This window comes from Aureobasidium namibiae, assembly GCF_000721765.1.
Source record: "Aureobasidium namibiae CBS 147.97 unplaced genomic scaffold scaffold_38, whole genome shotgun sequence".
Classification (NCBI taxonomy): domain Eukaryota; kingdom Fungi; phylum Ascomycota; class Dothideomycetes; order Dothideales; family Saccotheciaceae; genus Aureobasidium; species Aureobasidium namibiae.
In genome coordinates, this window is record NW_013581171.1 from 14,060 (window position 1) to 29,959 (window position 15,900).

A 15,900-nucleotide genomic window follows, 5' to 3' on the forward strand; every position below is an offset into this window, starting at 1 on the left:
GACTGGTTATGCGTAATTCATAACTAGCCTGTCATTCCCTAATATAGTAACCATTAGAGATTGTGTACTTATATAGAAGAAGAGCTTCGGGTAGTCTCTTTAGAGATCCCAATAATTTAGGAAAGGGGTTAGCAAATCTAGTACTTTATCAGGCCTTTTTAGTTCTTCTACTGCCTGGCTTCTTTGCCTCGGATGTCTTGGGCTCTACAGGCTTGACTTTTTCCTTAGCCTTTACTTCTGCTCTCTTCTTAGCGCCTCTCTTCTCGGCCTCCTAGATCATGTTCTCCGAGTACCCCTAAAGCTGTTTTTGCAACTCTTCGTCCAATGTCTCCCTTCTAAGCAATCTCGCGGCATTCCTTAATTAGCCAACCACCGTTGCCTCTTCCCCATTACGCTTCCATTATAGCGTACAAGAAGGACTAAGCGCCTTACGAAGGCGATTTAAGGATGATGTACTATATAGGGTAAGTAAGGAGGTAGAGAACAAGACCAGTAATAGAGCCCTAAGTAAGATAACGGCGCATTCTAGGGGTACGTGTCTAACCAGGATTAACCAAGATGACTCTTACGTTTATAGGGTTCTTGTCGGGACGAGCGTAGGCAGAGAGATGCTTCTAGAAGGACTGGGCAAAAGTCATAAGGGCAAGTTTAGAGGATATATAGGCCGAGTAAGGGTTAAATCGCTCGGCTCTTTCCTTTTGTCTAATTTTTGCTTTCTTAACACCGGTAACGGGAAGAGTACCACCAATATAGGCACTATAGGTTGCCATAAGGATGCGGACATCGCGGTCTGGCGACTAAGCGCGGATAGCAAGAGACAAGATGCTAAGTAGGTAGAAGTTTGCAAGGTAGTTTAAGCCCTAATTGATCTCGACATCGTCGCCAGTCTTTCAAATCTTTCCGCCCTTAGGGGTTAGGGTATTTGCGTAGAGGATGATCATGTCGAGTCGGCGTGGAGGGGTATTGTCGACCCACTTAGTAGCGAATTAACAGATCGAGTAGAGCGAGGTAAGGTCGACTTAAGCGGCCGTGATGAGTCCGTTATCAGAGCGTTCGCGCAGTTCCTCGACGTATTTGATAAGGAAAAAGTCGTTTAGGGCGTGTTAGGTAAGCAGAACCAGCTAGGCACCTCGTATGGCCAGGTCGCGAGCGACTTTAGCTCCTATGCTAGATGTCCCGCCAGTAATTATGACAACCTTGCTATGCATGTTTCGCTCCGACGTATTTGTAGCGCCTTAAAACCATCTTCGGATTAGGTAGACGACGAGGACAATAGGCAGGAGCTTAAGTAGAACAGCCGAGTTAGGCACTATGTCTAGGCCATCAAGGATCGCCTTTTATATTAGCGGAATAGGCATCTTGTTGACGTTTAAGAAGGGAAGGAGCTCTAGGTCGTTGCTTCCCTATAAGGGGAGAAATGTCGCCGTAATCCAAAGTCCGCAATCTCCGGGTCATAACTGCCATCTCTACAGTTTACGACTAAACAAAGTCAAATAAGGCGTCATTGTCATCGTAGCTCCTTCTCTTTCTTTCCTTACGCTAACCATGTTAGAGAGCGATGACGAATATTATAGCGTGCCACTAAAGGACCAGCGATACTTTGGAGCGGGTATTAGGCGTTAGCGCGTCCATTTTATGCCCTCGTCGACCTCGGAATCTACCACACTCGCTAGCGCATCCACTCCCTCGACTTTTTCGGCGAGCGAGCGCTATCTACAAATCGTCCTGGCTAAAGCCTCGTCGACGCCACCGCCGTCTTTAGAAACCTTAGCAGACGACAAGACTCTGTAAACATGCGACATCTACAAAACACAATACGTAGGCGTTAGAGCAGCGTACTATAGCTCGCTAGTCCACCAGATTGCCCTTCCGCATTCACACCCTCTCTCGGCTCTCGACAGAAACCGCAAAGGCCTAAGCATCCTCCAATCCTACGGCTAGAATCCTAATAAAAGACTCGGCTTAGGCGCTTAAATAGAAGGTATTCTACATCCTATAAAGGCAAAAGAGAAGCGCGACACTGTCGGTTTGAGCGTCAATCTTAACGACGACGAACCCACTTTAAAGAAGAAGAAGAGGAAACTTGTCTAAGATGCAAAGCCTGTTAAGAGACTCGATGCCAGCAAGATTAGAAAACTCGAAGAAAGTAACAAGAAGAAGCACGAGAGACTGCAGAGCCTGTTCTACTCCAATGATGAAGTCGACAAGTATCTTGGCTCTGGTTGGACCCCGAATCTTCTCTCCCACCGACGAAATTCACCTTGGACCTGACCAGCGGATCAACATTCCACTATCGCCTGCATCGAGCACGAATCCCATGACCACCAGCTTCTGACAAATCGGATCTGTTCGACAAACACATCTCAGACCCCACGTGTGATGTACATCATGTACATCATGTACATTTGACAGTGCACACGGGCCGCCTCCTTCTGCACCATCAAGACAGCCTTGTTTCGAAGACAGCTAACTCCCTTCACACTGCAATCCGCTCTGACTGGACCAGTTTGCAGCAGTTTGCACATGACATTATTGTATACAAGCAGGTGATCTCTAATTCATGCGCATTTGGGCTCGGTCCGCTCCCTTTCTTCCACCATTCTAGGCAATAACGGCAGAAGACTTTCCACTCGCATGGGCATCCAGTCTCATGACTCTTATACTGTTGCTGACTCGATCATCAACCTCGACGAACTTCGGCATACCTCCCCAAGCATCTCGGGTTATGTATCAACATGCACAGCATCACTTCAATTCAGTGCTCGTTTGGGCTGCCAGACTTGAATCCTAAATCTCTTGAGTTTCCAAAACGAAAACTCCATAATCAAGACACCAGCCATCGCTGCCACGATCGAGTAACGTAGTCAAGGTTTCTTCCTCGATTTACCTATTTCCAGAAACAGCGTGTTTTATTGATATCTTCCTCGTGCTAGCTCTACTACACCCCATGCTTCCACCTACCTCTGCCGCTTGTGAGCACTTAATGCCCAACGACGTGGCAGACACCTGCACGTGCTGCCCAAAACCCGCCATCATGCGATAGCGGGAACCCAATTCTGACGGGTCGCCAAAAGATTAGCCGCTGTCAGAATGTGACGAGTGTTGCTATTGGTTCGCTTAGTTCTCCAGATGCATCTTGCACGCAGTTGACAACGCCCAAGAATGGACTCTGGACCCAAATGTCGCAGAACAACCAAGGTTTGCACAGAAAAGTCATGGTCGAATTGTTCCTGTAGAGAAACCAGTATAGATGACTAAATCATGACATCAATAAAATTCGTAGGCCGCGAGGCACTTGAGAAACTAAACAAAAGAAGACTTATCTCAAAACCCCCGAGAAAAATGCAAAAAAAGACAATGAGTCTAGAATGATACCAGCCACGAATAGACAAAAGAAGAAAGAAAAAAAAAGAAGAAAACAACACTTTTTCCCCCTGGCCATCCTCTCATTCAAAGCCTGAATTCCTCTCTCCTGTGCACGAAACAATCACAAGAAGCGTATCAGAGAACAAGAGAAGAAAAAAAAAAAAGACAGAAACTTGGTAACGGGATCGAGAAAATCGAGCACCAGGGTGCGGGGATGAGCAAAGGAGAAACTCGAGGCAGTCCCGGTCCAGTATGCGCCATGCTGTCTACTGGAGGTCTTGAAGAAGCAAAAGGGTATCTCTGTAAGCCAAAGTAGGAAAAAACAATGTTAGGGCAAGTCAAAAAGGCACCCGGTGGTTGCGCCTGTTTGTGTTGAATCGATCAAGTGGTTTGTTTGCCAGTGGCTGGGGCTGGGGTCGAGATGTCTGTAGTTGGAAACACCATGTAGTGTAGTGTAGAGTTTGGGTCCACACGGTACAGTGGTGCTGCGTAGCTCGTAGAGCAACTTCCAATCGATCAAGTGTATCGAGGTTTGTCGAAACAGGAAACGATGGTGGCGGCTTTGCATTTGCTTGTCTAGCTTTTTTTCAACGACAAGCTCTTAACACATCCTCACAGTTGGCATCGAACCGCATACTCCATAGCCGTATCCCCGTCGTCAGTTTCTCCGTCCTCTCCAACTCTCTGTCCCGTCTAAATATCGTCTCGACAAACTCTCTGCCAGAGTTGTTGCCCATGTACAGCTTCTTACTCCCGCGCTCGCGCTTCGCAGTCTTGAGCATGTGTTTCTCACACACTTTTAGCAGTGTGTTGAACCTTTCCCACAGCCGTTCTCCACTGTCCAAGAAATCGTCGAGCAGTTCGCGGTCATCGCGACGGCGGATCCGCGGCAGTGATTCCTCGGCGCGTTTGATCTTGCCGGCCAGTTGGATAAGGAAGAGCCAGAGGTCGCCTGCCATTTCTGCAAACGCGGTCGAAGGTCCGTGAAAAGCGACCGTCCAGTCGTAGATCCATTTCCTGAGACTGTTGGTGTCGAACACGCTGCCGAGAAGTAAGATGGGCTCTTCGTTCGGATCCCAGTTTTTGAAGTTGTAGCCGACGGGGATGCCAGCTTCGCGCGCATCGCGGTCGGTGGCGGTGGCGCGTTTAGGGGTTGGTGATGGTTGTTGCTGACGAGGTTTGGCAGGAGCAGCAGGGTCGCGAGGCGCCGATTGCCTTGGAGTCGAATAGGAAGCAGCTCTCTGTTTTCTCGTAGCCAGGGGGTGGCGGTGTCGTAGAAGATGTGTGATATTCGTGACCCATGTTACAATGAGGCGATCCGATATAATATGATGAATAAGGTGGATACATGTCGAAGTGGAAGAAGTCAAAGAAAAAGAGAAGCAAAATAAAAAGATATATCAAGTTGTCGACGAGGAGATGATCAATCAATCAATTGTCCAGGTCGAATCTTATAGATGAATGTATAAGTCAAGTGCCTCGTCTGCTGCTGCTTCTGATCTCGAACGTTTGCTTTGTCCTTTGTGTACCCAACATTTGGCTTCTTGCAAGATTTAGAGCAGCGTGGATAGGAGATGGTTGTTTCCAAGATAGAAAAGGTCCCTCGGCAGACGCGGATCGTTATGGTCGCGTCGCAAGTCGTCGCAAAGGATCAATATGAACGGACAGGGATTGGCTGACGTTGCAAGCAGGGAAGCAGGAAATAAGCAACCGTCTTCAAGTAGGGAACAAGTCGAGGACAGAGAAAGATGGCTGGGATGCAGACCTCGCCCAGCACAAAACACACGAAGCTGTTGCGTCTCAAATCTCGCGAGGAGCGCGAATTTGTTGTGGCTGGACAAAATGCGTCTGGGCGGTGCCTCTTCCGTCCGCAAACTCATCAAACTTGATAATAGCCCGTCCAGAGATATGCGTCGTCCTCTGCTTTCTGTTTTGACCGAAACAATGGACAGCTGGTTTAGTTCTGCGCAAATGCAGTCGACGAGTAAAAAAAAGGGCTGTGATCGACTTTTGGTTCCTAGCTGCTTTGCCGAGTGGGAACCATCGCGCATAAAGATGAGAAGACGAACCCGGCAGCATGCAGCTTGTCAGCCCCAAAAGATGCAGAATTTGCCTAACCCTTGCACGTTGCTCCTTTATCACTCCTCCCACACTAAATCCATGCCACCATGCATCAGCTTAGTCCCGTTCTTGCGGCACCCACCGTCATCCTTTTTGATCCTGCCGAGATGCGTGCTGAGCTGAGGGATAGACGTTCCAATAACAGCTTCGCTCGAGGGCTTCCGGTAGGTCGGGTTTGTGATGAGGTACCACACAACTCAGATCATACAAGCGAATCACTCTGCCATGCTTCTTTCCTTGCCTTGCCTTCCACTTAACCACCAATACCCAGTGCGCTGCCTGGATACATATCCTTCGAATCATCGTCAAAGGACAAGAAGAGAGCATCAAACGACCCCCCACGCGCGGGTAGCCGCAACAAGTTTCGTATCTTTTCCCTGCCCAGAACAAGCGAAAGAGGCATACCAAGGCGCGTGGCGTGCAGCAATAAAGGATCATGATGCAGCGGATCCCGGCGCCACAGAACCAGTTGGTGACAGCCCAATATGGCCGCCAACGCATTTCTTCCGTGCCATGGTCAAGGGAACTATTGTTGCCCTTGGCCTTGCCGACTTGCATGCCTACTTCTTCCTTGGTCAGCGTCCATGCGCACTCCTATTTTCAACACTGCAACAGATCCGGTCTCAGCCAGATTGGGTCTTTACAACTACCCTGTCACATTCTATTCGCGTCTCTCTCTTCGGTCGATCCGTCTTCAACTGTCAAAAATCACGTCTGAACGTGAAGTTGTTTTCCGGGGGCGGAAGGGTCAACGGTCTGTCAAAACGTGCGCCAGCCCTCTTTTTTCTCCTCCAAGGTTTGACCTTTCTTTAGACCTCTTTCGCTGTCGTGTGTGCCACTTGGCCACCACATTTCTCACGTAGATTGCCACCAGGACTCTTCATTGTTGACCGCTCATTTCCTGTCGCTACGCCGCCCATAACAGCAAAGCTATGCTTTTGTCCAACACAGTTGACAAAATCAATGCACGCGACTGGTCGTTGTCTCAAAGTCGGGCATCAGAAAGAGACACTCTTTTAATTGGACCCGTTGTGTGTGCATATGGTGCACAGCGCGTTGCATATCACATCTCACCGGCGCGAGGGTATTTGAAGACAGAAGACCTTATTGTGGCTGTTGATTGGATAGCCGGTATAATCGATCCCGACTTCCCCTGTCCATGCCACTGGGATTTCACCATCCTCGCGTGCCGTGATTGGCGTTACTTGCCCACGGCTGCATGACACCAGGGTATGCTCGGCTATTTAGCTTCCATCCTGAGATATGTATCCATGCCAAAGGTAAACTTGAAGAATTTTCCATGTTCTGTTTGTTTGCCAACACTTCTTGAGACTCACCGCCGATGGGGCTTTTCAGCAACAGTCGGTGAAGAAAGGCCCGCTGAGTCTCGACACGAGATGGAAGAGAAGGCAAACAGAAGTCAAAAATGGCATTGCTGCGTCAACCCTTGAGGCCGGTGAAACCTGCTCGATATTGTCAATGTTGTCGTACGGACGTATGTATGTGTCATGGTCTGAGGTCTCTGTCGCCTCTTCCAGACCTTCCACAAAAGGGAGAGGGGGTTGGCAGGCTATTTTGCATAGGCAAGGAAACTGCGTCGAGTCGGACAGGAATGAGAACTTCAATCTCTGTTGTTAAGCTTCTTGCTGCATGCGCGCGTGTGTGCATGTCGGTCGGGGTCGCACATCGGAAATCAATTGGACGAGATGAAGGCGAACCAGGTGTATGAGGGTCAAGATGCAACTGCTGATCTCCAATGCTTTCTCGTCCCATTAAGTTCATGTGATCCCGACGGTGTGGCTCCGCAACTTCCCAGATTTGCGCAAGCGAACACAAGAGGAAGCATGGTATGTTGCAGAACTGAGCAGGCCTGTTGTTAGCAATACGGCTTGTCAACCTCGTGACAAGCCATTGTGGGAGTCAATAGTTGACTTGCATGAGAGAAAGATCAACCGAGGCGCGTGGTCAAGTCGCACAAAAGCCGCCTGTAGTGTCTGTAGGATCAGAAAACGACGTGCTGATCACCTTCGGGAAAAGAGTCTGCTCCATGTTGAGACGTGATATTCTGTGGGGTCTGGTTCTTGCAAGGAAGTCGATCAGTCGGCGGCGTTGGGCCAATGCAAGAAGACGGGTAGCAAAGGTATCAGATGCAGAATGACATGCATCGACATCAGATGCCTTGATCCTTTGCCACGGCCATTGGCTTCCAAGTGATAGTTCTCAAACAAGACGCAAGACATCATCCCTCTGGTCCTTGCATGAAAGATGGGGAGGCGCCGCTTTTGACATGTCGCTTCTCATGCGCAAAGACTCTTTGAGCTGTTCAAAAGCATCAATGTTTCGAACGGATATACGCATACATGGTTCATCTCATCATAAATCATCAAATCTCATTACAGCTTCGTCCTTCCTTTATCGGTCGTGCGTCTGACAGGCATGCGCGGGTTGATCCTTAAGGGATCGCTAGGACCTTGGTCTGCCTGGTTTACAACAGAGATGGGAGTCGGTTGAATAGCCTGCAGGCGGGCGTTTGTTAGCTAGCCGACCTGTCGCATGAGGGCGCTGAGTTAGGCGCCTTAGTAGGCCAGTTCGTCCTTAAGGCGCATATTTTCGTTTAGCAGCATCATGCTCAGCCTGGTGTCGACCTCATGGATAGTATTAGCTTGGCGCGAGACTTCTTCACGCAGGTTCTTATGTAGAGAGAGGAGATGCTGAGTCGGAGAGGCGTGAGGTTAGAAGTCTCGGAAGTCTGGCAACTCAAAGTCGGCGATGTTGTTAGGAAAGTACGACGGCTCTTCTGGTGGCGCAGGGGCTCTCTTTTCCTGTTGTGATGTCTTCCTGTACTCGGCCACATCTTGTTGTAGGCTCTAAAGCTTCTTCTTAAGCCGTTAGCGGGCTCGATCTTGTTCGTCCTGGCGCTGTTGCTAAGCGGAGAGATATGGCGCGAGTTTCGCAAGTGAACACATGATAGCATGACTCGACAGGTGCTTGCGCTTGGTGTTGAAGGGACAGCCGAACTGGCGAGCGGGGCAGGTAGCGTCGGTCTCGGGGCAGTGGTGGGCGAGGTGAGTTCGCTAGTGGCGGTAGGGTATCGAAGCGGCGCAGGATGGACACGGAATGTCATGGTCGGCACAGACGGTTGCCCAATGTGACTGTGAGGTTGTGGTCAGCTAAGGTGGACTGGGTGCAGTGGATGCAAAGTGGACGCACGTCGAGGTCTTAGACGGTCATGGATTGTCGACAAGCGAGGCAGGATATAGGCTGGTGCACACAATGCGCACCGTCTTTGCGTAGTAGTTTGCGGTCGCATTCATTGTCTGGACAGTTGGTCAAGGTGTAGTCGCAGTAAATGTTGACGTGGTCGAGTAGATGGCCTCTCTTGACTTGTTTGTCGCAGCCCTCGAACTCCAGCCGACCTGTCGCGAGAGAAGGCTGATGATTCGGGCACTTAACAACAAGATCATCTAGGATGTTGAGCAGGAGCTTGGAAGCTGAACCAGAACCAACCAATCGTCTAGGGCGACGACAAGCTGGGCAGGTGCCCGAGTACTGGTTCTAGCTAGTGGTGGAGTTAAGGCAGTCGCGGCAGAAATGGTGGTCGCAATCGGTTACAACAACCGGGTCGACAAAGGCGCTCCGGCAGATTGGACACATCAGATTGCTGTCGTAGGCCGACACATAGTCGAGCGCGCGCAGGTCGACTTCTGCTTCTCCTTCCTCCACTCAACAGCGGCGGGGTAGAACAAGGGTCTTGCTCCCTGGTAGAGACCCACTTTTTGGGGTACGACCCCGAACTTGTTTTCACCTCTTGTGACAGATCAGGAGAATGGTTCGCATGTATGTTAGTTTCTGAATATATGTCTCTGTATGTGTAAGACGGAGGGCCGGCATAGTGACAACAAAATCGTTCGTGGCTGCATTGCTACCCGGGCAACCCTGCTCCAGGATATTTGTTCGGCAAGAAACATCTACCCAAGCTAGATACACGAAAAACTTCTTGAATTTTGATTGAGATATCCAATTTTTATTGTACTACGAGCTGGAGCAGTGTCTCCTAGTGATTCCCTCGAATTTCCAGCGAAGCGCCACGGTGCGGGGTCGAGATGCCAGCTCCAAGAGGCCGAGGAGGAACGAGAGGCGGAGGTATAGCAGGTGAAGGGAGGTTCGATTTGCTGTCGCAGGGCAGCGTAGAGGGTCAAGGGGAGGAGGATCAGGTTATGAGAGACAGAGAGCGCGCAGAAAAGAGAAAACGAGAAGGGAGACAGGGTGGAGTAAAGGGGAAGTCCTCCAAGACGCGACCCGCGATTCAACAACGACTCCGACTCTGCATCGGCAGAGGCAACACCTAGAAAGAAGCCATCGCCTATAGCGACAAGGATGATCACTAGGAGTTCAGAGAAGAATGGCGCACAAAGGAGCAACGCAATAGAGCTCTCACCGTCACGCGCCAGCCCGACGTCAGATACACAAGATGGAGATACCATGCAGAGAGCACCAACGATTAGTGATATTATGAGACACCTTCTACGACTGAAAGAGAAGGAACGCGAAGACAGGACAAGAGCCCAAGAAGAAAGGGCAAGAGCAATAGAAAGAGAAAACGAATACAAGGACGAGATCAAACAGCTGCAAAGCACTGTCACAGCCTTAGCTCTTGATCTCAAGAGCCTGCAAGAATCAGTACCAAACTGGGGATCTCTGCAATCATCGCTTATGACTGGAACGACTGACTCGTATGCTAGCATAGCAGCAAGAGGAGTCCCAATATCAGAACCAGAACAGGCAATGACTCCCTCTAGAACCTCAGCATCCCGAGTATCTTTTGGTCCATCCGAACGATCGGATAGATCACCTAACGGATCGCCCCTAATATCAGTAGGACAGTGGATCAGAAGCGCAATGAAAAAGACAGCACACACACAAGAAGCAGATATGATCATCGATTTGAGCAAGCTAGATATGGAGGGATACCAAGAACACGATCAAGCAGGCAGGACGAAGAGTCGAATTGAGGCAGCTATCCGGTCAAACGATGGACTAGAAACCGTATAACTAAAGGGATTTATAATAAGGCACACGAACAAGGACGTCCATCTAGCATACTTCAAGATCAACAAAGAGGCCGAAGAGATCGCAAGGGAGCACTCTAACGAGTGGGTTGACGTGTTCTTGCGAGGGGCCAAACTGGTGACCCGAGATGATACCCTATAAAGATTGACTTCGTCCCGACATTTGCAGCGGATAAGCACGACAGGAGAATGATGAGTAAGAAGGCAGTAGACGCATTTGCAAGAGAAAACGATGTCGAAGTCAAACGGATGGACTGGCTAGGCGAGCCAAAACCAAGAGCAAGTCACGCGTCAGCAGTAGCCAAGTTAGCTATAAAAGAACAGGTAGAGAGGCTGCTTGCGCTTTAGAGGGACGGAACGAAGATAAGGATGTTTGACTGCATGGTTGAGGTCTTAGTCTTCTTCGAGAAAACCGGCCCTAGGGCGTGCTATCATGCCCAGAGTGAAGTACATTCTGCATATACTGTCTGACGCCGTGCCAGAGTTGGAGTTGCCAAGCGGTACCAGGAGCTGTTGACTCAAATCACACAGACATTCATCTGGGTATGGCACTTCTATTGAATACTCCGCAAATTGTGGGTATGGCAAAGTTGCAATGATACTGTCAACGGCTTTCGTGTGTCTTATCGAAGAAATAACCCGAGGTCACTTCTGGCGACAGGCTGTTCGAAGCTTACGACTATTGATTATCTCCTTACCACGTTCTTTGTGGGCGTGCATAGGTACTAAGATCAACATGAATGATCGTTTATGTTCAGACTTACTCCATTCAAGAGTCTTAAGAACACGGGCTCAGATTTCCATGGATAACGAAACATCCCTCTGTTTCGCGATATTGCACTCTTGTTTGCTTTACAGTCACCAGCTAGATTCTTTCAAGCATGAGAAAGCCATTCAAACTTGCCTCAGATCATTTTTGGTTTGACTCGCTGCTAGTGCGTCCCCACAGCGCGCTGTAGCATCTATCGTTGGTATAACATGCTAGCCAGCCCAGGACCGTCGATCCCTATATCAGCCAGTGGATCAAAATTTACGTGCGTATGATGTCTCAAGATGGTTTTGCAAGCCTAATCACAGCATCGGAAGCGACATCCTGGCGACAGTCGGTTAAATTGACACGCTGCAACACAGAGGATATCCACAAGTGGATCAGCCATGACCACTCCAACATCTGCTGGTCCTTACTAGCAATGAATGCTACATGGAGCTGTACTGCTGCAAAAACAAAACAGGACAAACGTAGCATAGAAGAAAGAGCTGACACAGCTTGTTTCCCCCTTTCGACGCCCAGTGACGCTCTGTTCAAGCACATCGAGAATGAGGCGGTGGCTTGCCACATTTCTACAAACTATTATGGCCCTGAGCAGTACGTTTATGCTGTGGCAAGCTCTATGTTTGATAACCAACTCCTCCTGCCCGATAATCGTGGTCATTTCGGAATCCATGGCTCCAGCCTTCCATCGAGGAGATGTCCTTTTGCTGTACAATCGACAAGAAGATATTCGTGTAGAAGATGTGCCGGTCGTCTGGTTCTCTGGTCATCCGCTGCCGATGGTTCACCGCGCAGTCCAGGTCCACTGGGCACTGATCAATCACAAACCAACGTGAGCGGAGCCAAACAAAACGCATAATGGAAGGTCGCTTACCGGATCACAGGCAGTTGTTGTTGACCAAGGGTGACAACAATGAGGTGGTCGATGTTCCACTTTATCCTCCTGGTCGGCATACTGTCACAAGAAGCGAAGTTATTGGTCTTGTGCGCGGTTATGTACCTTGGCTCGGATGGATCGCCATTGCACCTAGAGACTTCGTTGCCCTGACGAGCAGATATATCTGTCGGAAAGTGCGAGAGCTGCGAGTGATCCGAGATTAGTCGTCCGACTTCCCGGTCACTCGAGGTGCCGTGGCCTGAGATCGTACTAAGCGTGAGAGAAAGGATGATGCCTTTGAGCGGCTGGACTCACGATTTCTCGCTTCCATGATGGTTGTGACACTCTCTCCTTCCATCTCCATCAGAACTGTGGTAGATTAGTCATATCCTCCCAATTTATCTCCAGTGCAGAATCCATCCCAGGTCCTACGAAGGGATTACCTAACAAGCCATCCTGACACGTCGAGAAACCATCCGGATATGTAGACGTCAGACTACCGCTGTCGTACCCTGAATCTACCACGGAGAGCGTGTTACTCTCACTTGGACTCGGCGTCGTCACACTGGCATCTTTGATCTCGCGGGCTCGATCCAGCAAATGCCAAAAGTGGTTGTGAAAAAACTTTCCTCGCAGCATCTGGTGCTTTGCTGGCATTGAGTTTCTCATCCATGTCCACTGTCACGGTATCTATGACCGCCCACGCTCTATTCGCAGATGGGCTGCGTGGTCGCTTGCACAGCGCTATCAGCAGCCAAGCCATCGTATGCCATTGCGTGTACTTGCAGCCGAAGAACCAGCCAAAGCGGTCGTCTCTGTCTGGCAATTGGTAGGCAATTTCCAGGATGTCAGCTGCATAAGCGATATATTGGTCGTCCTCGGCCTCATCAAGCGTATGACGTTGAGCGTCATTGCCTTTACGGACGTTGTAAAGGGTCCTGGAAAGCTTCGTGATGATCAGGCGTGTGCCCAGATGACAAAGACGCTGCAATGGGTCACTGGTGTCCAAACAAGGGACATAAAGATTCTCATAGCGAGCGATTTGCCGGTCGATCGGATGTTCAACTTTTTCATTGGTCAAAGGAGGCGGAACACACTGTCGACGCTTAATTGTTAGACTTGTCTTCGCCGTCTCGATCGTGATCAAGCTGACGCTCATCTTGGTGAATGAGGTGCGAGCCACGAGTGTCTTGGTAGAAAATCTGACTTCCAGGTCATAGTTGTTGATATGGAGAGGCAGTTTTGTGTCTGTAGTCAGGGGAATATGTTGTTCGAGTCCACAGTCGAGCGAGGTACGATTGTCGAGCTGACAAAGCGTCCACCATGTGCGACGGCGAACTTCCGTCTATATGGCAGAGAGAGAAAGAAGTACCGTCGTGATGAAGGCCCATGGCTTGAGCTATGTTCAAGGCCATACCAGTCAGAATCCAGCAAAGTCGTGTGCTTCGCCCAGGGGCGAACACCTGATAATGATTAACATCCTGATACATCTTCACAAAGACGTGCGGATGCATACACCAAGTAGAACAAGAGCTTGCAAGACCATGATATCTTGTGTTGTCATCCAATCTGCTTTGGCAAGTGCCTTCTGGAGCCCGTAATGGAACTTTCGAAGCATCAAGTTTCGCTCCACCTTGCAAATCGCAAGACAATCTTCTGGGCACATTGTGTATACCGATTCGAACCAAATGGCAAAACAGAGTGACTCAACGGAGGCATCTACATTGTTTTTGCAAGCCCTTGAGATCAGTATGTCAACAGACGGCTTGTAGATGGTCTTAACCAAGATATCAACATGTTGGATTTGATGATTCCACAGGGCAGCACTGGTTATGCTGTCTAGATAATGCGTCTGTAAGTTTTCTTTGGGGCTGGAAATTCCTAGCAGAATACTACTATCCCATTCGTTAGTCGGGTCTCCGAGCCTCGCTCCCGGTTCATCAATAACTTCATTGGCTCCATCTGCAAGTATTGATCCAAAATCAGCCACCTACCATGCGTCAGCGGATTCTCTACTTGGCCCAAGAAGATCTATGAGAAGCAGAACAAGTGCCATCAAGGGTTTCCGACCTCGTGAGTCTGAATTTCGTCAATATACCTCGACTTTCCGTTCGTCGTGAGAAGACTTCCACGGTCCGATGCTTTGACAGCAAGCTTGGCCACGAAATTTCGGTCCTGCATCTCATGCGGCATGACTATGTCATCCTCGCCAGCTCCCTGGGGTTCGACTTTGTCACTAGCGACCGCCGCAACTGTCGTGGCTGGTAATAAGGATCGTGGCGTTGCGGTCGGAGACTTGTATGAATGGAAGCCATCACTGGCGCGTTGAAGCTTCTGCGATTTCCGAGGGCGTCGCGCGGTGTACACACATGGTAGTCCAGCATCGGCACAGTTGGCATAACCAGGAGTCACTTTGTCGCATTTTATTTTTCGTGACCTGCATCTGATGCAGCGTAAGGATGGTGACCAGTTGCGGCATCTGAATAGTTCACATGAGCCATGGCGAAACTGCAGTCTGGTCCGGATTGAGCAGTGGAGGTTTTGAGCTCTTGCAAAACCGAGATCGTGGCTTCGTAGCTTCGTGGCTCACTCTTGCCACTTAGTGCGCCCAACAAGACGATGAAAAAACCACGGAGTATTGTTGTTGGATGATTTACGAAAGGGAATCGTTCAACATGCATATTACGAAGGGTCAGTCGGTCTCATTGTACCCTTCGCACTTTCGCGCCTTCGCACTTTCGCATTTTCGGCGTTTCGCACTTATCTCGACCAATCAGAGATCACATCGCCTTCTTTGCATCAATCACAAACAACCACATAAACATACAGAAGAATTACAGACAGTCATGACTGCTTCATCTCTTGCGATGTTGCTTCTTTCTCCGAGAATAACCCACCCATGATGAGCACCCAAGCCAGCTCTTCAACACTTGAACACGATATGGATCTTCAATCGAAGAGCCCTCACCATCCTGCGAACAATCTTGTCAATTTTGATGGGGACGACGATCCGTACAAACCTCTGAACTGGTCGATGAAAAAGAAGATTACTGTTACTGTCCTCTACAGTCTGTGCACGATGGGCACAACTTGGGCAAGCACAATGTTCAAACCACTGCGTCCAACTCCCACACTCGACTCCTGACTAATTGATGACTGGTACAACAGTTACAACTCTGGATTGCTACAAGTCGAGAGCGAATTCTATGTCAGCCAGGAGGTAGTACTTCTGGGCCTTACACTGTATCTTGCGGGGTGAGCATCTTCGTAGACTTGAACTTGTGACAGACGCTGGAGAGTCATACAGTAATGCTTTCGGCCCCCTCCTGTGGGCACCTATGTCCGAAGCATTCGGTCGCAAGCCCTCAGTCCTCATCCCCATCTTTGGCTTGATGGCGTTCTCCTTCGCATCTGCTACCCCCAAGGACATACAGACGCTACTCATCACTCTTTTTTTGGCGGTATGTTTGGATGTGCGCCCTTGAGTGATGCTGGTGGAGTACTAGCAGATATCTGGCCAGCCGCTCAGCGAGGGGCTGCACTTCTCGTCTGGGGTCTGGCAGTCATCGTAGGTCCATTGGTTGCACCCATCGTTGGCGAAGCCTTGGTTGTCAACCTTGATCATACTGGTTGGAGATGAACCTAATACGTGAGAACGTGCATGTCATACCCTTAGTGAGCTACTCTGGGTTGTT

General features: G+C 49.6%; 2 protein-coding genes across 2 annotated transcripts; one reads left to right on the top strand and one right to left on the bottom strand.

Moving 5' to 3' along the window:
• Positions 1-3,953: 3,953 nt before the first annotated feature.
• M436DRAFT_59130 (uncharacterized protein) lies at positions 3,954-4,553 on the bottom strand (the record flags this gene model as incomplete). The annotated part of the gene is made up of 1 exon (XM_013566834.1): positions 3,954-4,553. A coding segment is annotated over one exon (600 nt), but the record flags the coding sequence as incomplete, so codon positions are not given.
• A 7,320-nt stretch (positions 4,554-11,873) lies between these two features.
• M436DRAFT_59110 (putative signal peptidase I) lies at positions 11,874-15,858 on the top strand (the record flags this gene model as incomplete). The annotated part of the gene is made up of 3 exons (XM_013566829.1): positions 11,874-12,160; positions 12,213-12,366; positions 15,808-15,858. 3 exons carry the CDS (start codon positions 11,874-11,876, stop codon positions 15,856-15,858), a joined length of 492 nt encoding a protein of 163 aa, XP_013422283.1.
• Between the last annotated feature and the right edge of the window lie 42 nt (positions 15,859-15,900).